This window comes from Ambystoma mexicanum, chromosome 6q, assembly GCF_040938575.1.
Source record: "Ambystoma mexicanum isolate Mex_15411 chromosome 6q, UKY_AmexF1_1, whole genome shotgun sequence".
Classification (NCBI taxonomy): domain Eukaryota; kingdom Metazoa; phylum Chordata; class Amphibia; order Caudata; family Ambystomatidae; genus Ambystoma; species Ambystoma mexicanum.
In genome coordinates, this window is record NC_090937.1 from 439968893 (window position 1) to 439991537 (window position 22645).

General features: G+C 46.6%; 1 protein-coding gene across 1 annotated transcript in view; it reads left to right on the forward strand.

Annotated features, from left to right (window-relative positions):
* Positions 1–22645, forward strand: part of C9orf72 (C9orf72-SMCR8 complex subunit) — a 467428-nt gene that overhangs the window by 441511 nt on the left and 3272 nt on the right. The window contains exon 8 of the mRNA XM_069630918.1: positions 20678–20735. Within this exon, the coding sequence (XP_069487019.1) occupies positions 20678–20735 (58 nt within the window). The remainder of the gene's footprint in view (positions 1–20677; positions 20736–22645) is intronic.

Below are 22645 nucleotides of genomic sequence, written 5' to 3' on the forward strand. Positions count from 1 at the left end.
GGGTTTTAAACCAGAGACGCAAGCTATCCTTATCAACATTCCCGTTGAGCCCAATGTGTTCATTGGCAAGGCTGTTGAGGATGACTTAAAAACGGCCAAAGAAGAATACGATACTCTGAAGTCATTAGGCCAACTGACCGATAAACATACTGGCCAGAGGGGAAGCAGGAATTTTCATCGCTCACGCTGCCAAAATTCACAAAGTGGTTCCACTTATACCCAAAGCCAAGGTACTGCCTGGGGAAACAATCCGGGTCAGTCCTCCCAGAATTACCCAAGAGGAGCGTGCAGATCCCACAGACTCGGTAGAGGCAACTCCTCCCGAGGCGGCACTCCACCTCAAAAGCAGTGACTATCCGCTCCATGTGCCCTCCCATGCCTCTCCAGTAGGAGGGCGCATATCCACCTTCACTCTCCCATGGGAGCCAATCACCACAGACAGATGGGCGCTGTCCACTGTAACAGGCGGATATTGTATAGAGCTCCTCGAGCAACCCCAAACCCCCCCCCCCCCCATGACAAAAGACCCATTCCAGGGAACAGCAGCGTGTCCTCCGCAAGGAAGTTGCCACACTTCTACTAAAGGACGCTATCGAAGTCGCCCCGGCCAACCAGGTAAACAAGGGTATTTATTCAACTTACTTCCTTGTGCCAAAGAAAGATCTAATAATGCGCCCAGTATTAGATTTGAGCCCTGCAAACAAATATGTCAAGCCACAAAGGTTCCACATGACTACGCTACAAGAGGTAATCCCCTCTACTAAAAAAAGGGGCATTACATGGCAACACTGGATAGGAAAGATGCCTATTTTCATATTTCAATGTTCCCAGCACACAGAAGATGCTTGCATTTCTAGATAGTGAACCAGCACTACCAATTCAAAGTGCTACCCTTTGGAATAACATCTGCTCCAAGGGTATTCACAAAGGTACTGGCGGTGCTGGCAGCACACCTGCGCAGGGAGGCAATCCCAGTGTACCCTTACCTCGACGACTGGCTGATTACAGGGGAGTACCCCATAGTTTGCAGTCAAAACATCAAGCCTAGTGCCAAGCACAACCAAACAGTTCCTAGGAGCTGTCATAGACACACAAGAGGGGTTGGTTTTTCCATCATAGAAAAGAGTCTTGAAAATATGTTGATGCAAAGACCACATTAGCCGGCCGCCAGATAAGGGTGCGCAAAGCGACGTGTTTGCTAGGCATGATGGCATCTTGCATTTACCTGGTTCCTCACGTGCGAGTGCGCATGTAACCCATTCAGGAGTGGTTGGCGAAACAATGGTCTCAGGCGAGTGGTCAGTGGGACGGTTTAGTGGTCGTTTCGCCAACAATAGTACAAAATCTTCGCTGGTGGCCAAGAGAAAATCTGTTGAAGGGGAAACCCTTCTACGATCTGGAAGTACAAGCGATTGTTCCAACTGACGCCTCACTCGCTGGGTGGGGGGGCTCACTACCTTCACCACACAAGTCAGGGTCTGTGATCTCACGCGGCAGCACAGAACCACATCAATCTGCTAGAACTACTGGCAGTATTCAAACCCCTTCAGACGTTTGAATCTCACCTAGCGAACAAATCTGTGCAAATCCTGACTCAGACAGCACTACAGCGATGTTTTACATCAACCAACAGGGGGGGCACACATTCTCCAAATCTGTCCAGGCTTAAGCCACAAATTTGGAAATGGGCACTCAAACGGTAAATATTCCTATTGTCACAGCACGTTCCAGGGGAACTCATCTCTTTCGAAGACTCATTGAGCAGAGATCCCCTACCAGAAGAACACGAGTGGCAAATACACGCAGGGGTCGTAGAACACATCTTCTCTCAGTGGGGTTTCCCCACAATAGACTTGTTTACTACAAGCGAAAACAGGCAATGCCCAGACTTCGCGTCCAAGTTCCCCCAGCCAGGCTCCATGGGGAACGACCTATGGATGAACCGGTCAGGGAAATTTGCTTACGCTTTTCCCCCAATACCTCTAATGCGGAAAGTAGTTAACAAGATCCACGAGGAACAGGTGACGCTCATCCTGGTTGCTCCTATGTGGGTAAAACAACCCTGGTAGCCACATCTGGGCAAACTGGCGAAGTGCGATCCCATCAAACCTCTGTTCCCGTACAATCTGCTCACTCAGCACGAGGGACTAACAGTGCACCCTCAACCTCCCTCAATTAACTTGGCAGCATGGCTCCTGAGGTCATAGAGTTTGGACAACTTAATCTGCCACAGAGATGTATGGATTTCTTAAAAGAATCAAGAAAGCCTGACACTAGCGCTGTTATTTTGACAAGTGGAGAAGATTTGTAATTTGGTGCCAGTCAAAACAAATTAACCTTCCCACATTCTAATTTATATGCTCCACTTGCTAGATGCAGGGTTAGTGTTCAAATCCTTAAAGGTCCACCTGGCGGCTTTGTCAGCCTATACCACTTCCCACAATAAAGTCTCATGATGGAAGGTACCTGTCATCAAAGCATTCATCTAGAGAGTAAAGAGACTCCACCCTCCAATTTCTAACACGCCACAAGGATGGGATGTCAATGTTGTACTCACTAAGCTCATGGGACCCCCTTTCAAGCCAATGCATAAGTCTAGTCTCAAACATCTGACTTACAAAATTGCCGTCTTAGTGGCCATCACTTCCATAAGAAAAGTTAGTGAAATACAAGCATCGTCAGTGCAGGATCATTTCTTTGTTGTCCACAAAGCTGGTTTTACATACTCACCATAGGCTCTTCCCCTAAATTAATCTCTAAAGTTCACGTAAACCAGTCTGTTGAGCTACCGGCTTTCTTCCAGGATCCCAACAGCTCAGCTGAGGTAAAACTCCACACACTAGATGAGAGGAGGGCAGTCCTCTACTATGTAGACAAGATCAGACCGCTTCTCTTCCAGAAAGAAAAACAGATCAACTGTTTGTCTCCATAGCGCCAGGCAGAGAAGATGTAACGCTCACCTGGTATCCACAGGGACGTCACTCAGCCTGTCTGACCTCTTACGACCTTGAACCCTTCCCTGGATGCTACTCGACTGGAGACTGGGCCTGAAACACAGGATTGGTAGAGTTTAACTCCCTATTGTCTCTGTGTGCTTGAACCCCTTCTTCCCCGGGGTCCAACCCTTCCCTTTGATCCACAGCTCACCTTGTTTTCTTGGAGAGTGTGCTCTCCGTCCTGCTTTCAGCGCAGGGGCGCGTTGATTGATGCGGGCTTGTTGCTGCCACTGGCAAGAGTCTGACAGGTAAGTATAATGAGTCTTTTGAACAGTTCTCTAACTTTGTTCCTTTCCTTTCTTAGATGATGGCCGGCGTCCAGGGATGGCGGCGTGCTACTGAGATGAGTAGCGCTGAAGGTGAGTGAGAGCGCGATGTGCGATGCACCCCTTTAGTATTTGTATTGAACTGAGTTCTTTTTCTGTCTCTTTTAGGTGCCGCGACGTTTTCAGCGTGAATGCCGGTTATGAAGAACAAATGCGGTGAGTAAGCGCAGTATGCAGCGCCTCCAGATGTTTCCACACTAACCTGGAGTGTCTTTTCCCTCTTGCAGATGGATGAGAAGTTCCGGAGACAGGGTTCCCCCAGAGCGGCTGGGATTCAGGCGTTTGAAGCTCGTACAGTCTTTAAAAATAAGTGAAGATTTGCTGAATGCTTACTAATGCCTTTTTTCTGTTCTTTTCCCTTTTCCTTAGGAAGCGGCGTGCCGGGATGAGAATGACACCGCCGAAGATGCCTGCAGAACAGAAGGGGCGATGAATGATGGGCAGAAGCGCTGCAAGGTAAAGCTGTTCCTAACGGTGTTCTTGCAGGAGCTGAGCGCAGAAGAAAGATGCAGGCCTACTGGAGACCGATCCGAACACGGTGAGTGTCACGCTGCAGGTGCAGAAAATGCAAAGCATGTTTCTCAGCCTGGGGGTGGCTTAAATAGTCTCTGGGTATCCCAGGTGTCTCTGGGCTGAACCACACCCAAAAGACAATACTGCACATGCAGTTCTGGGAACCAAAATATGTGGGGGCATCCATCTTGTCCCCATCAATGCACTACAAGTCCAATCCCCAATGTTATCCTATGGGAGTGAGTCTGGTGCCACAAGCGCCAAGTCTGACTCCGAGTGGGTCTTTGGAGGGATGCAGAGGCCCTTGAGGGCCATGTAGGTGATTGTGGCCTGGCTCCAGCCTGACATCTTGGAGGGCTGGGGACATGAGGGGCAGGAATCATGACGGCACTCCCCCCCCAAGGCCCCTCTCAAGGTGGCTCTTCTGTCTGGTCCTGGTTTGTTTGGATGGTTTTGATGAAATCGTCTAAGCAAGCGAGGTGCATGGATGTACTCACAAGACTCCCATGTCCTGTCTTGTGGACCATACCCCTTCCAGTCTACTAAGTAGTATAATTTGGATCTGACGTACTTTGAATCTAGGATGTCCTTGACTTCGAATTCTGGCTCTCCGGCGACTACTACTGGCTGCGGTGGCGTTGCTACCTGGGTCCCAGGTTGAACAGGTTTAAGGAGAGACACGTGGAACACAAGATGAATCTGCATGTTTGACGGCAGAGCTAGTCTTACCGCCACAGGATTTATCTCAGAGGTGACGGTGAATGGACCCCAGGTATCTTGGACGGAAAGTTCGGGTTCCTTTAATGGACACATGTTTAGACGCCAGCTAGACTTTGTCTCCCACTTGATAGTTGGGGGCCTTTGCTCGGTGTTGATCAGCAAACTTCTTTTGGCGATTCTTAGCTTGAAGTTGGTGTTCAGCTTCCCTTTTAAAGGTTTGAGAAATGGTTGTGTGCAAGGTTTTGACTGCTGGCATTTCCAGAGTTGTAGGAACGTCCAACTCAGAAGTAATGGGTGCCTGCCATACATGGTATAAAAGGGTATCTGCCCAGTGCTGGTGTGTAGGGAATTATTCTAAGCATATTCAGCTATCCATAATAGGTCAAACCAGCTTCCTTCAGCTTGGTGTAACTTGCAACGCAGATACTGCTCGAGCGTCTGATTTGTCCTCTCAGTTTGACCATCCGTTTGGGGATGGTGACTGGTGGATAGCCGGATGTCGATCTGGGCCACAGAGCAGCATTTTCTCCAGAAGTTAGATACAAATTGAGTACCTCGGTCTGAGAGTAAAACTGAAGGAAACCCAAGAAATACCTTTGCCAGAGTGGAAGTATTTGGGAGCCCCTTAAGAGGAATGAAATGTGCCATTTTTGGAAATAGGTCCACGACCACAAGAATAGTGTTAAACCCTTGACTGGGTGGTAAGTCAGTAATAAAATCGAGGGACAACATGTGCCAGGGTGCTGGTGGGATTTCCAATGGTTGTAATAGCCCAGCCGGTTTCTGCTTGGATGACTTGTTTTGAGCACACACTCCACAAGATACGATGAATTGGATAATGTCTTCACGCCACGTGGGCCACCAATAATTTCTTTTTACCTTGGCTAGGGTTTTAGCGATTCCGGGGTAGCCCTCGATCAAGGAATCATGATAACCGGACATGACTTGTTCTCGTAGTTCTTGGTTTGGTAAGAATAAACGATTCCTGAAGTAGGGCAACTGATCTTTTATCATGTAATGTTCTCCTTGTGCACTCCACGCTTGTAATTGCTCCGGACTCATCAGGTTTTGGATTTCTTCATTTAATTCTTTCTGAGTTATGGTTGCTGTGATTCCTAGGAGCTTGTCACTCGGATGATTGCTATTGGGTCAGGGGTCTGATACCCTTGCTCTTCCACCCCCATATGGGAAAGGGCATCGGCCTTCCCGTTTTTCACCACTGGTCGAAATGCAATCACATAGTCATATTCAGCAAAAAAAGGAGCCCGGTAGTTGTCGTGAGGATTGGGCCTTTGCCGTTTTTAGGTACTGGAGGTTCCAGTTGTCCGTTATTAAGGTGATTGTGTGTCTGGCGCACAAGAGGTAGTGCTGCCATGCCTTAAAGGCTGACTTAATGGCCAGGAGTTCTTTGTCTGTGGTAGCGTAATTGAGTTCAGGGGGTGTGAATTTACGTGACCAGAAGGCAACAGGGTGTAACTGGCCCATTTCGGGGTCCTTTTGTGAGAGGACGGCTCCCATAGCCATGCTTGAGGCGTCAGTTTCCACCAGGTATGGGAGATCAGGGCGAAGGTGGCGTAAGATTGGGGCAGATGTGAATCTTGCTTTGAGTTCCTGGAAAGCCTACTCGGCTTCTGTTGTCCACTGGAACCTTTTGTTGCTTTTCCTTAGTAATGACGTGATGGGATGCACGATTTGTGAAAATCCTGGGATGAACCGGTGGTAGAAGTTTGCAAAACCCAGCATACTTTGAACCCCCTTGAATGAATTTGGGGATGGCCAGTTCAGGATAGCATCTACCTTGTGTACATCCATTCGGATTCCATTCGGGCTGAGAATAAAGGCCAGGAATTCCACCACGGAGATGTGGAATGAGCACTTTTCGAGCTTGGCGTAGAGTTGGTGTTGACGGAGTTTCTCCAATACAGATCGGACGTGTTTAACGTGGTCCTGCTTTGATGCGGAATATACTAGGATATCGTCGATGTACACTAGAGCACAGACATCAATCAATTCCCGTAGGACATCGTTCATGAAGTATTAAAATGCAGCAGGCGCGTTGCAAAGGCCAAAGGGCATTACTTGATATTCGTACAAGCCGTATTTGGTGCGAAAGGCGGTTTTCCATTCGTCCCCCTGTTTTACGCAAACAAGGTGATCTGCCCCCCTCAGGTCTAGTTTTGTGTAGATTTGGGCATCTTTGACTTGATCAGTGGCAGGGGTTAGCGTTTTTATACGGTAATCTGGTTCAGTGCGCGATAGTCGATGCACGTTCTCAAGTCCGCCCTCCTTTTTTGGTACGAAGAATAGAGGACTGGCTGCTGGAGACTTGGAGGGACGGATGAACCCGTTGGCCAGGTATTGGTCAAGATAGGCCTTGAGGTGCTGGTTTGCTGGTTCCGTGAGTGCGTAAATTCGCCCACAAGGGATTTGTGCGCCGGGTATCAGGTCGATTTGGCAATTATATGGTCTATGCGGTGGCAGGGTATTAGCCTGTTCTTTCTGAAAGACATCTTGAAAGTCCTGGTATTCACTTGGTAGGGTGCCGATTGCCACAGTCGCAAGCGTGGAGGTTCTGGTGTCTATTGGTTGTTTCTCTTGGCGATACCATGTGTGGGTGCAAGTCTCGGGAAAGGCCAATTCTTTTGCTCGCCAATCGATTCGAGGATTGTGAGCTACCAACCATGGCATTCCCAAAATCAACCGGAACTGTGGTGCCTTAATGAGGTTGAAAACGATAGATTCTTGGTATCCATCCTGGCACAGAAGGGTTAAAGCTGCAGTTCATTGGGATACTGGACCAGAAGCTATTTCCATGCCGTCGACAGTGGTAACAGTGTCGGTGGTTGATTTAGGGCGTAACGGAAGCCCCATCTTTGCCGCAAGATAAAAGATGGTTGTTGATGATTGATCAAGACCACAGATGATGCAAAATGGGAGGTCTGTAGTTCACTTACTTCGCTCGACAAGTGGACCCCTACACTTCCCGGGCTGGGGAGTTTTCCGATTCCTTGATGGTATCTTCCTTGTACCGTCCTCCTCGGTGGCTTCACAGGGCACTCTTTAAGGAAATGACCTGACCTTCCACAGTACAGACATAACTGCTGCTGTCTCCTTTTATCCCTTTCCGCTTTAGTCAAGGGGGATCTGACCCCCCCCGATTTGCATTGGTTCTCCTGTACCTTCCATTGTTCGGCAGTATTGTCCTTTAAACGCACATACATAGGGCAAGGGTCCGGTCTGGTTCGATCTGCTCTTCGGTCCTACAACCTATGATCCAGTTGAACAACAAGGTCAATGAATTCTGAGCAGTCTTTCAGGGGGTTCACTACTTGTGCGAGGACATCCTTGAGCTCCCCCCGCAGCCCCCGATGAAATAACGTGGTTCTCTTCTCCACTGGCCATTCCGCTTCAACTACAAGTCTATTGAACGTGGCTATGTATGTTAATAGGTCTTGATTCCCTTGGCGTAGGGACAGAAGTTTGTTGTCTAATGCATGCCCATGAGTACGACGGGCGAACAGCTTTTCCATCTCCTGCTGAAAGCCCCTGAAGTCATGCAGCAAAGAATCGTCTTGGGCCACAAAGGGTACAGACTAGTCCGCGACACCACCACTCAGGTAGGATAGCACAAAAGCGACCCGTGATTGGTCATTCAGAAAGGCCCCTGGGCCTACAAAGGAAGTGCAGGTGGAACTGGTTCATGAACGTTGCAAACCTCTTGGGATCCCCCGTAAATCGTTCTGGCGGGGCCAAGGGAACTGCCCCAGGAAGAGTTATCTGAACAGGATTGGCTGATGGTGCTGGCATTGAGGGAACGCTTCCCGGCAATGGTGCATGCGCTGCTTGTGACTGGAGAAGTTGCCGGCTTAAATCATCAGTGCGTTCTTTGGCTACTATCAGCTCTCTCCTCAGGGTGTTGGTCTCCTGCCTGGCTGCATGTACTTCGGAACGTAGCTGCTCAAACATGTGGGCTAACTGGTCGGTTTCTGACGTTTCCATGACGCCCAGGTGGATTTTGATGTGAGGGTTTGTGTTCTGTAACGCTCACCTGGTATCCACGGGGACGTCACTCAGCCTTTTCTGACCTCTTACGACCTCGAACTCTTCCCTGGAGGCTACTCGACTGGAGACTGGGCCTGAAACACAGGATTGGTAGAGTTTAACTCCCTATTGTCTCTGTGTGCTTGAACCCCTTCTTCCACCGGGTCCAACCCTTCCCTTTGATCCACAGCTCACCTTGTTTTCTTGGATAGTGTGCTCGCTGTCCTGCTTTCAGTGCAGGGGCGCGTTGATTGATGCGGGCTCGTTGCTGCCTAGTTACTTCACTGGCAAGAGTCCGACAGGTAAGTATAAAGAGTCTTTTGAACAGTTTTCTAACTTCGTTCCTTTCCTTCCTTAGATGATGGCCGGCGTCCGGCGATGGCGGCGTGCTGCTGAGATTATTAGAGCTGAAGGTGAGTGAGAGCGCGATGTGCGATGCAACCCTTTAGTATTTGTATTGAACTGAGTTATTTTTCTGTGTCTTTTTGGTGCCGCGACGTTTTCAGCGTTGATGCCGGTTATGAAGAACAAATGCGGTGAGTAAGCGCAGTATGCGGTGCCTCTAGATATTTCCACACTAACCTGGAGTGTATTTTCCCTCTTGCAGATGGATGAGAAGTTCCGGAGACAGAGTTCCCCCAGAGCGGCTGGGATTCAGGTAAGTGTTTGAAGCTCGTACAGTCTTTAAAAATAAGCAAAGATTTGCTGAATGCTTACTAATGCCTTTTTTCTGTTCTTTTCCCTTTTCCTTAGGAAGCGTCGTGCCGGGATGGGAATGACACCCCGAAGATGCCCGCAGAACAGAAGGAGCGATGAATGATGGGCAGAAGCGCTGCAAGGTAAAGCTGTTCCTAACAGTGTTCTTGTTCTTGCAGGAGCTGAGCGCAGAAGAAAGATGCAGGCCTACTGGAGACCGATCCGAACATGGTGAGTGTCACGCTGCAGGTGCAGAAAATGCAAAGCATGTTTCTCAGCCTGGGCGTGGCTTAAATAGTCTCTGGGTATCCCAGGTGTCTCTGGGCCGAACCACATCCAAAAGACTAGACTGCACATGCAGTTCTGGGAACCGAAATATGTGGGGGCATCCATCTTGTCCCCATCAATGCACTACAAGTCCAATCCCCAATGCTATACTATGGGAGTGAGTGAGTCTGGTGCCACAAGCGCCAAGTCTGACTCCAAGTGGGTCTTTAGAGGGATGCATAGGCCCTTGAGGGCCATGTAGGTGATCGTGGCCTGGCTCCAGCCTGACATCTTGGAGGGCTGGCGACATGAGGGGCAGGAATCATGACAGAAGGTGACCTCATTTCAAAGAATGCCATCTCTAGGTGGATAGTCAGATGTATACAATTATGCTATTCCCTATCAGACAAGACACTGCCTTTTACGCCCAGAGCTCACTCCACAAGGAGAGCGGGAGCCACTATGGCTTTCATTGCAAATGTCCCTCTAGACAGCATTTGCAAAGCAGCTACATGGTGCTCAATGCACACTTTCACTCAGCACTACTGCATTGACACTCATTCCAAGACAGATACACAAGTGGGACAAGCGGTTCTAAGACATCTGTTCACACATGAACCTTTTCACATCCCAGCACCCTCCTCTAAAACTGCTCGCTAATCTATTCACAGCATGTGATCTAAGCAGATTCCACAAGCCTCAGAAGAAATACATTACTCACCGTAATCTATTTCTGATGCTTGTATCTGCTTGGATTCACATGCGCCCACCCTTCCTCCCCTCGGAGAGAAGGCGCATGGATGCTTATGAGCTTGTCTGATACGTATCTGCTTGGATACAACTGTACTCATGCTACACGTCATGCTACCTCATGCCAGAAAAATGACAATCTGAGGGACCTCGACGCGTGAGGGATCATGGGTACAGTGGACGTCACACTAGGGATAGTATTACTGGCAATCCCTGTGGACGGCCCTTTTCGAGTTTCGAAAACAACTGTAACACTCGCAGCTTCCACTAGATGTCTTATTTAATGGTTTTATAGCCGCATCTACTAAGCACGGCTACATGCAGCGACTGGTGGGTTATCAGCTTGTGTGAAATGAGCCAATAGACGTCAACATCCTTCAACACGGCTAAGTATCTTCGAGCCTAATATGCCAAAATACTATCACGCGCTGTGGCTTCGCGCCTACACATGACTTTTATGCGCATCAACGAACGATCCAATAAAACGTTGGGATGTATTCACGTGAATACGTCCATGCCGCCTGACGTAACCAGCTTGTGAAGTCGAACTCCTTTAACGCATCTACCAATCTTCGCGCATGATCCACCAACCAGTGAAATCCTGTGCTGGGGGCTCCACGCCTACACATGACTTATACATGTCAATGAACAATCCAATCAAACGTTGGGATGTATTCACGCGAATACACCCATGCCGTCTGACTTGACGCGCATGTGCAAAATGAGCCAATAGGCCATCGAATTCCTACCAATCTTGACGCATGATCCACCAACCAATGAAATTGCGCGCTGCAGCTCCACATCTGCACGTGACTTTTATGCGCATGGATGAACGAGCCAATCAAATATTGCAATATATTGACATGGATGCGCCCACGCCGTTTGACGACATCCACGTGTACGAGACTGAGAAGTAGAGGGAACCCAGAAGTCATACTAATTCATTGGGGAGGCAATGATGTGGGGAATGTACGAGGGGTGTCCCTTACTTTAATGATAAAACAAGACATGGGAAAACTAATGGAACAATTTCCTCACACCATCTTTATCTTTTCAAATCTCACTCAAAGGCAAAAATGGAGATGAACCACCAGATTTAATGGTAAAATTAAAAAATCCCGGGAGAAATGTTAATAAAGCAGTTTCAGCATTCATGATAGACCACAACCAATTATGGATTTCGAACAACAACATACATCGACAGGAGTACACCTAACCGATGAAGGAAATGCAGTGTTCCTTCATAAGATCAAAACAGTACTCCTGATGTGCTTAAGTTCTATACTCTGTGTACCCCAAAGCAGGCCTTTTAAGGACTACTCATCATACTTAAATACACAAATAGAATCAGTGAGTAAACTGTATTGATTGGATTTTCCCATTAACATAGTGTTAAACACATAATAGCAAAAACAAAACTTTATACAAAATTTTAAATCAGTTAAAAACACAATGTTAAGAGATTTCTCCCCACTTCAGTTTCAATCTAAAACTTTCTTCGAACGTGTTATCCGGGCCTTGCTCACATAGGTACCCAAGTTAAAAATAAAGTCAAGGTCCGGACAGTTCCAAATAAAATACAGTGCCGCTTTACAGTCCCTTATCTGATTTTCCAAGAAGAAGGGCCTTAAGAAATCTATTTGCAAATCCAGGTGCCACCTACATATTAGCAAAAAATGCTTAAGATCCTGCCCTACGTTTAGCCCACACGTGCAATTTTTCGATGGGTTTCCCAGTCCCCTATTGGTGCAGGCTTTTAGTGGTAACATGTTTAAACGCACTAACAAAAGAGAGCGCCCACAGTTGGGCTAGGGAATACAACACACACTGCCCCGAGCTTGGCATTAAATCTGATAGCCGAAAACAGATTCAGAGAGCCTAAGGCCTGAACCACGTTCCATTCTTCAATCGGGTCCCTTCTAAGTATCCCCTTTCTAACCCTTGATTTTAACTCCGTCAGGCTAAGGTCACTTGCTGAGGTCAGGGACTCAATTCCTACTGTAAACAGTGTTAAAAAAAATAATAACAAAAAACATTTTTATTATAGCCGCAGCTACAGTTCATTGACTTTTACCATAACCGCGGTTACAAAAAGTCAGCTAAGAGGGGGAATGACTTCAAGTTTTATACTGCAAACCAACTTAAATGATCAATACAGTAGAACACTACTCATGTACTTATGTAAAATAACAGAAAACTTAGAAAGCATAGAAAATATATAACAATAAACTAGATGGGCAAACATTTCACAGCCACACAATATAATACCATAAATGAGAATACACAACCTAAAATACGTTGCATGGCGCATTTAAAACTAGACTACAATTGCTCCTCTTTATATTAATTTTGGTAAACTATTTTCTTCTATTTTTCTCCAAATCTGCTCAAAAGTCTGAAAACACACAGCCAAAATCTCTAATACCTACCAGGTCTCTGACCATGGCCTGGCCATGGCCAGTGATTTTTCACCTCCGACGTCACTATATACAAATAACCTTTGAAAATAAATGAAACACAGACACCCCCAAAAATGTAGCCGCGAATACAGAACTACTCTTACCCGTGGGCATCTGTAGTCCTTCGTAGCCTCGGATATAGCCTGAATATCAGCAAAACGACCAGACAAAAAAAGGCTTCCCTGCCCCCCCAGGCCATCACCAAGTTCCCCCCTCTTCTGTGCCAGATGCCCCCACTCCACAGACATCCTCCTCTCCTCCCCTGCCCTCTCCCTATCACCCCAGAGCACACGCTGCTTCTGTGACAGTTTGCTTTCAGATGACTAATATTCACAGCTATACCCAAGGCTACAGAAAGCTTTGTGTTGCACACTCGGTCCCTGGACCCCATCCGACTCCCAAATTTCACTCCCAAATGTCACACAAATGCCATCCACCCACCTCTACCCTGATGGCATTTGTATGTTTTTTGACCTGCAAATAGCTTTTTACTGCATTTCATTTTCCCATAACCTCGGCTATAGCAGCAAATATTTCTTGCATCGAGAGAAAAACAAGATGGCGGTCGTTACATTTCTGAAAACAAGGGTCCTGCAATGCACCACGGGAGATATAACTATAATTTTTGGGGAAGAGGGCACCCCCTTCTCCGTCACATTTTAAAATAACTACGGCACGGAATAACCCCAAACCGTGCATGGATCGCGAGTCAGCGCTTCATGCCCAAGTTGTTTCAGGCCATGTCCAAATCCGTCCAGAAGTTTAGGCTGTTTGCTATGGCAACAATTAACCTTTTTTGTCTGTGGGAAAATGCACCTTTGGAGGAAAAAAAAATATTTTGACGCTTACGTTTTTTAATTTTTTCCTGAATCTTTATGAAACTTTGCAGTCTGGAGGGACCTTTAATCACTTTCGGAATTTCTGCCAAATCTGTTACCCGAATCAAAAGTTATTAACAATAGAACTTTGAGGGTTTCCCTTGTGTCTCCGACACACCATAACTATAGGGCGGTAACCACCGCCCTATAATAAGTAAATAAGTATCTAGATCTATATAAGTATTCTATTTTCTAAAGCTATATCGTGAGGAACAATTTCTATTGTGTGTTTGCTTTACCTTTTAACCATCTACTCACTTCCTGGGAGTTAGGCCTGTGCTGCTCTGGACAGCCTGGTGCACTCAAGGTACCCTGTACCCCAAGTGAGTTGGATGTGCATTAGAGAACACTCCACACCCGGAAATAAGTAAGATGGAGGCACACTCATGGGGGCGGGGTGTGTGAAACCAGAGGATAAATGCCAGATTCCGAGCCCTTATTATACCAATTAACTCATCAGCACATCAATAAAAGGATACAGAAACACTCTCACATAGGTGTTTGGATAACGTTGTACAAACGGAGAGGCATTCCAGATGGGATAGCAAGATTAGATTCAGAACTATAGAACCTGTGTTGGGCAACATAAAATGGCAAGATACTGAGACCAGCTGGAGAAGCAGCAACGTGCAACCCAAATTGGCCAAGCCAAAAAGGACCAGATAGTGAAAGACAAGTTGCAGAAGTAGAAAGATAGAACCTAAACTGGCAAGGCCAAAAGGGTTAGCTAGTGAGAAAAAGACCAGCCGGAGTAGAATCAGTAAAGCAAAAACGCTATGGTTATCATGATACAAGGAGTAAAAAGGGCAATGGGCTACAACCGTGCAGCTGAAGCTAGGTAGAAGCAATGGGCTGTACATAAAGGTCTGCTGACCAGGCCCAGAAACTCGCAAGGGCTGCCTTCTGAAATCCCTAGCGAACTGTAAGCTCTAGCCCAGAATCTAGTGAGAGTAGCGAGGCCACCACCTGTAAGGAACTCATGGTAGCAACAGTAAAGACAGACACAAGTGATTACAGTTCAAGGGTGTTTATTGAACTATAAATGCAGGGTGGAAAAACGCCTAACCTAAATCTAAGTTTTGAGCAACCGGTCGACAATCAATTAAAAAATAAGACAGTCCTAGTGGCGTTGTCAAAATAAAAAGGCCTATACCAAAAAAAAAAACTGTTGGCAATTCTTTGCCACTAATTACAGAAAGCGTGTAGGATAGGATATCAAATTAAAGTAAACCGTGTTCAAATAAGAAGTCAGGGTGTGATTGCCTCGAGGTCTCCCTTCCCCACGTTTTTAGCACGGTACAAGGTGGAACTTTGGAGCACAGCACACACTCGGGCCTTATCAGCACGAGTTGACAAACCATTCCAGCTATCAGGCTCTTCAAGGGTAAAGTCTCTTTACAATAAAAGTCTCTTTCCTTCGAGGCCTGATGTATTCAACAAACAAACACAAAGTTCTGCTTCACATAGACTTTGGGTGATGACTTCACCCCTGGATCGCCCTCTGCAGGCACAGACCCTTCACAATATTGCTTTTAACGATCTCACAAAAACTATTCCTTTCTTATTGAACTTAGGGTGCTATCATTTCCCCCCTGGATCTCCCTCGACCGGGCTCGGATCCCAATTGACAAGGGGGACACTTCCTTTCCCCTTGTCTTGCAGTACTTCATGCTTCTTAGTGCTTGAGGTGGGGATTAGTCACCCCTGGTTCCCCCTCTTCTGGGTTCACTATGGCTTTGCACAAAGACAGTTCTCGTTTTGACTTTCAGCAGTCTAAATGTCTTTCAAAACAATTCTCATGGACATCCCTTTGCCGGGTTCACTCTTGTCAACTCTCTGTTTCTCGGGACTTCAGACGTCGTCCCCTCTCGTCAGCATCCCTCTACCGTGTTCACTTTTGCCAATCTTTATGGAACACTTGTTTATAGGCGCGTTATAAATGCCATATCATATCATGTATTAATGTTCACCATGCGGGATTCACTTCCTTTAGCTTTTTCAATAATTTGACGCTCAAAGACTTTCGATTCTACAGGGATTTTGTTCAACCTCCTGTATGACCACTTTGACCTATCCTGGCGGCTCTCCTATGGCCTTTTGGTATCTGTAGTCGTATTCGACATGGGATCGACCAGGGTTTCTCGAGTCAGCAACCAAGTGGTGTCGGTTCCCTCTGCAGCTGGTCTACCCTTAACACTTATACAGTTGTTTGAACTCTTCTTCATATGCCACTTTGCGACTTTCATTCAACACACCCCGGTTCTTATCGGTTCTCCCTTTTGACTCACTGACTGTGATGAACCGCTGGGCTTTCCTTGGATCTGGAGTCAAGGCCGGTACCACGGTAGCAGGAGTTTCCCTCTCTCCGGCATATCAGCGTACGCACGCTCCGTGTACCGTTGACATCTGTTCCAAGACACTTGTGCGATTGTCCACTGCCTTACGATTCCCTCTGAGGAGGTTTTACGGGTCTGATTCGAAAAGGGAAAGGCTGCATCTTTCCTTGTCAGCTTCTCAATATTTGCCGCCTTTCTCCTCCTTTTGAACTGTCTGGTCTGGATAGCTGTCTCGTTGTGCTGTCTGCCTCTCCCCTCATGTGCTCTAGTCCTTCACCTTTTATCCCTGTGGGGAGGGGAAAGAGCCATCAGGTCAATTGCCTGACTTTGCCTGACCCTTGGGTTGGGACATGTCAGGTAAACAATTCTAGGGTTAGTCCGTTGTTTTCTACATCGGGCGAAAATGTTGGTGTCGGAATATCCTACATGGTAGGAGGGGGAAGAGGTGTTATAGGGAATTGTAACCCTCGTACTGGGAGGGGTGGTAATGATTTCGGAAGGGTGGTTTTTGTAGGGTGTATGGAGTGAACGGCAATAGCCAGGATCATGAAATGAACAAGAGGGATTGTGGGAACGGTAGTTGTCTGTCCTAATAGATTGGGTGTTGGGAAAAGAATAACCAGAGTGGCGTGTAGACGAAGGATGGGGAGTATTTTGGTGAAAACCGTGGAAACAGGGATTCTGGGAGTTGTGGTTTTTGAGGATGATGGGGTTCCTGATTGGGTTATCAGCATTGTAAACGTGGTAGGATTTTAAGGGAGCTTCTTTGGGTGGAAGGGAGGTCGATGTAGAATAACCAAGGCAAACCTCAAGGACTTCGTCGCTTTTGCCTTCCTCCTCGGTATAATACTGCGTCTCCCTTTGGGCATTCCCATGAGCATAACCCCAGGCTCTCCTGGCCAGGTGATCCTCCCTCGCTCGTCCACCCCCAGGGTTGAGATGTCAGAGCGCCAGCCCTCCCCTTGCCACCTGAATAAGAGTTTCCTGAGGTCTACTTGGGAGATTACCCTCAGGTTTCTCACACACCCCAAATAAAAACACCTTGCTAAACCCAGGTGCAAGCAGTTTGAAGTCCATCTCAACATGCTGGAAAAAGCACAAGTCCAAGATACAAAGACCATGATGGAAATGTAGGAAAGCAATAATGGAGACGAAGTGTACTTGTACACTAAACTACCCTGAGACTGTGAGTGAGTTGAAGGTCCTGCTCTTTGATGCAGAAGCCAGAGAGTTAGGGTCTTCGATCAGGGATTTGGATTTTGGACTTGGGACACTACATCCACTAGGAACGGTTAACTGGATTTCGCTTCACTTTATCCTCGCATGTTGACATTAAAGTTTTCCCTGTTTTGGTTGTATGTCCCCCTATTTCTAGAAGGAGTTCACCTGAGCCTCAAGGATGGGGACTCAATCGTCCAGCTAATGTGAGGAGTCAGGAATGAGAAACGGACACAGAGAAGTGATATTTGTGGTTATAGAGTTTTATTAAATAAGGGTTTTGTAAAATGCCTCACTGTCCCTACTTCTAAGAGGTATTTCCCTACCTCAAACAAAACTAAGGGACTGTCCAATGTCAAGATGTCCAAAGCAAAACTCTCCTATGGGCAAAACCCTACCCTTTCCCTCACATTCTAAAGTAACTATAATGTGTAAAGGAATAATGTCATTATTCTTGAAAGGTGCACAACTGTTTAAGTTCAAAGCAAATATAAAGGTACTCCAATATAAAAGTTCTCAATGGATAAAGTTCCCAGTTCCAAAGGATGGCTCCCTTCCTCAGGTTGCTGTTCAGGGCTTCTCACAACTCAAATATGCCCAAAACATCTTTGGAGGTTTCTTAGTAAATAACAAAAACACTATGTTCCAATACAGTTTTAGATATCAATTCCAGCTATACATACATTGGTGTATTTCCCCACCAGGTTCTGTTCCCTATCAATCTCTCTTTGCTTTCTATTTCAAGTTTTACCTGACGTACTCCTGTGCTGTGCCAGGAATACTTTGGATGGTTGGTTTTCTATAATTTGCAAACTTGAACCTTGGCCTGGTATATTCCACTGCTAGGGCCTTTAACCATCACTTGTAGACTTTTGCTTTGCCTGCAATACTCTCCTGCCAGGGCTTTTAACTTGTTTCACTTTATAAACACGATTCACTTTTATAAATATACCAATACTGTGTAAGTCAATGTATTTATGTAAGTTTGAACCAACAACATATAGACACAGTACTGCAATGAGGTGGTCCCTTGAGGATGCAAGAAGGATGCAGGAAGGAGACACAAGAACCGTTATGAACGCTCTAGCTTTTTTGCAGAGTGAAACAGCAGCATAGAATAAAAACTGCAGAAGGACGAGAACCCGAGAGAAGTAGTTGGAGCAGTAGTGGAAGCCAGAGGAGTTGAAGTACCGAAAGAAGGAGAAACCAAAGCAACCCGGACGAGGAAGCTTAAAGCTGGTTGAACGGCCCTTGGTTCCTGAAGGGAGTGGAGGACCAGCGAGGGAGCACCGCTTGCAACAAACAGAAACCGCTCGAGTGGTGGTATTCCCAGGTTGAAGCGAGACATCAAAGCCTCACGGTTACCACAAACTGAAACCCTGTGGCAGCAGAAGCAGCATTTCGGCCACGAGGGACATTCCCCAATAGAAGCTGCTTCATGGGATCTACGGCGAACTGGAGGTAAGGCATCCAATCCGTGTTAATGTAACAACGCTGAAGCCGCTTTTAAAACCACAAAGCGGACCACCCCACAAAGCCAGCAGTCCCTGTGAGGATGGTAGACACCCTGCGAAGAAGCAGGGAAATTGTTCTCAAGGAACGTGATACCAATTGAAGACACCACGTTAGTACGCCACTAGTGAGGACGGTGGGTACCCTGCAAAATAGCAGGGAAAGCATTGCCGGTGGAGGTGCCACCGGTACGGGACAGAACTCCGGAGCCTTGCAGCTCCCGAAACTGCAAACTTTCAGCTAATTAGTGCACTTAACTGCATGAAGTCGGAAAAAGGACACAGGCAGGGGGAGAAGATCTACAGAGAGCAGAGGGCGTAGCAGCCAACCTGGTGAGCAGAAAAGACCCAAAGAAAGTGGTCTGTAAACACGTTCAAAATCCCCAAGATCAAATATAAAACCTCATATGCTAGAGAGGAGAAGAAGAAAACCGATAATGAGGAAACTGCTTGTAAACCACAGAGTTAATTCTTATGTCTTCATCAGTTTCTTTTCGGGAAGCAGGAACAACACAAAGAAATATTTGGCAGGCTAGTGAACCAAGTATATTGGGCAAGTGAAAAGACAGACAGACCTTGGCAGGAGAGTACACCAAGGCTGTAAGTGAGACTAAAGCTGAACAAAGAGGGAATATATTCCCAAAAGCTCCAGAGACTGTCAAAAGGAAGAGGAGCAACCCCTTTGAACTGCATAAAACATTAATTTTGGAGCACATTGTTTGGTCTTGGGACTTGTAATTTTGGAAACCAAAGGCGTAAGTCGCAGGGCACAAGCCAAGAGACATGTTTCCCCTTTTGCACATTTCGTTAAGTTTAGAGTGTGAGGGGTCAGATTAGGTTTTGGACACAGGGCGGAGAAAACTTTATTTTGGACACTCTGACAGAGACACTACTTAGATGTGTTGAGGCAGGGAAACCCCTCTTAGAATTAGGGAAAGTTGGGAATTTCACCAATCCCCCTTTACTTTTACTTCCAATAAAAGTGTGTACAAAGAAAGTTACCAATCCTGTGTCTGTCTCCTACCTCTACACCCTCAGACTAGTTAACAGAAAGCAAATCTTATCTAGACCAACCAAGGTTGGGGGTGTGGAGGGATGATACCTGCCCAGGTTCAAGAGACCCCTAGGGCAGGAAACTGGAACTACTCACCTGCCCATTCCAGATCTTTTGAGGATGCGAGGAGCCCAACACCTGTCTGAGGCCATCCCATCATCCCAGGATGCAGTACAGCCCAGGCAAGATCCCAAGCCATGACTCTGGTCTTGGAGGACCATACTCCCGAGAAGTGCTAGGGGACACTGAAACAACCTAAAACTGAGTGACTGTGATGGACGTGATCCCAAGTTAGACCGCTCAGGATTCTTGCTTTCTAGACCAAGGTCTATGCCTTTGCACTCGGGGCTAGTGGCCATTCTACATCAGGAGTTGCCCCTTATTGTTTGACCAATCCTGAGCCTTTATCCTGATCAGAGAAAGCTTATTTCTGTTGGCTTGGTAAGTATTAGATCACTCCGCAGTTCTCCGAAGCCATACATGAAATCCATATTGTCTAGGTATTTGGACTGGTAGATGGTTAGTAGATGGAACCTTGGCAGGGAGATTGTGGGCGGCGGGAGCTTTCACAATGTGTTATTATGCAGTTGCACAGAAGGATATAGCTGCTTCCATATTCCCAGAAAGAGCAACCACCTTGTCTGTGTAAATAAATATGGTGCGAGAACGGGTCTCTTGGTGTTCTTCCTATTTGTGACAGGTGCTTGATCTGTATGCAGTTGGTGCTGTCTCCATTTAGTTCAATCTAAATACATTTTTGTTTATCCAGTTATCCTCACTGTTTCTTTATGAAAGTAATTGGGAGATGAGGCGTGGACTCCATTTTGTCAATGTACAAGTTAGGGGAGCAAGTGTGTGTTAAGGTAGTTTGAAGGTTCTGAGACTCACCAAGTTCTTGATTCCTTTTCACAGGAATATTTTCCAAGCTGTTCTACATCGAGACACACTAGTGAAGTCCTTCCTGGATCAGGTACCATATTATATTTTTCATTGGTTAGCTCTATTTCAGTTTTAGAGATTTTATATTATTATGGGCATATGCAACCTAAAATATGGTGACATTGTCTAATAGCTCATAAAATACTTACTTTTCCGTGTATAGCTGCTAATAGCTAAACTCTACAAAAAATGTCACCCCTCAACTGCAGAGAATGTACACGTAACTTTCTTGGCACTATGTTACATTACTACATTTAACATTTGTGCAAACATGTCTGCATGCTGTGTTAAGATGTTGTGTGTTCCCTAATAGTCTGGAATCTCTGATAGCTTGATTCAGAATGTGTGCCTGTAGGGTGGAAATGCAGTGTCTGTCATCTTGGGACGAGGAAGGTCCAGCGCATGTCAATCATGCAATCCCGCAGCCCGCTGTGTTGCAGTCACTATTTCCTCTCACTGAAGTCTTCTGTGCACTGCATGCATATGCCCCGCTTATGCACTTGCTAATTTTCATGAGCGCCCGTTTCACAATAAACTCCAGTCCACGCTCTATGTTGGGACTTCACAGACCTTGGGGTGAACGCTGCAAGACTCCTCATTCTAGAAGCGGATTCACAGACCATGCTCAGGGTGAACGGTCATGTCGTGATATGCATAGTACCGTCTACAAACACACCACTCTGAGATAACGTGAGTTCTGCACAACTGCAATCTACCAACCCTGGCTATGCCCTCTGGGGTACCCCCGCACCCCTCCCCCCATATAGCATTCTTCCTACAAGGGTAGATCTTCTCTGACAGGGTCGCAGGTCACAAAACGAGGGAAAAGCTGGTTTGACTCAGGGGGTCCACTCTATACCAGGGTCGCATCAGGGAGCGGCTCTTCCACTGGTCCCCAAGTCACATTTTTCTTGTATCCTGGAAAGTCGATCTAGCGGCTAGTTTGTGCCCATGTCATTCATGTAAAGTCGGCCCCACTTGCATTTTGGAGGCTGGCTCATCCATGCCGGTAACCAGTAAGACGTCTCAGTGGATTAAGCGCTCCCTGCTTTGATCTGTGTGTGATCTGTAGGTTACAGGTTCGAATCTCAGAACGGTCATTTCAGCCTTTCTTCCTTCCGAGGTCGACAAATGAAAGCACACTTCAGTTGAGTGATAATAATTGTATGTAAATGTTCTATGTACAGCGGGGTTGGTGAACGTGCTATATATATAAACATTATTAATATGTCCTCTGAATAGCAACTAGCATTCTGTGAATAATGTGCTTTGGATGATACTTCCTGGGATAATGCCATATTTGTTAAAACCACAAAGAAAATAATTTTTGAGTAAGATCATATACTGGTCTTTGTGATTGCACCACCTCTCTGTAAAGACTGCTCGGTAATCGGACAATTAAAAGGTGTAAGCACCTATTTCTGGACATTCTTTATTGGTGACTAAGAGAACACGAGTTATTAGAGTGGGGAAGTGGTTTACCATGCTTCATCTAGCCACAGCACCACAAAGCGATTTGATGTCTGGAGTGTATTTTGGTTACAATTGCTTGGCATGTGAGCGTGTTGCTCAAAGAGCAGAAATGTCCTACTTTCTAGTCCATTTAAGTCTTGCGATGAAGTCACAAGCAGAGTACCTGTAGTGATCTCCCAGAGAGCACTGGAGAGAGGGCAAAATAGCAGATGTACCTACCTGGGTGGCGTATTTGTCTCTGGGGCACCAACTGGGGCAGAGAGTGGACCTGGGGTAGCTCCAGGCACAGAGGCTGGCATGGGATGTTAGGTCAGGAGGCAGGCCAACCGCAGATTCCAAGTAGAGGCGCTTAGTCTGGGGACGTTCTGGTGACGTTCTGGTGATGATGATGGATGAGCAGGCTACTGTGGTGTGCAGTCCTGTGGTAGAATGGGGGAGGAAGTGGAGAGGTCATACTTAAGCAGGTCA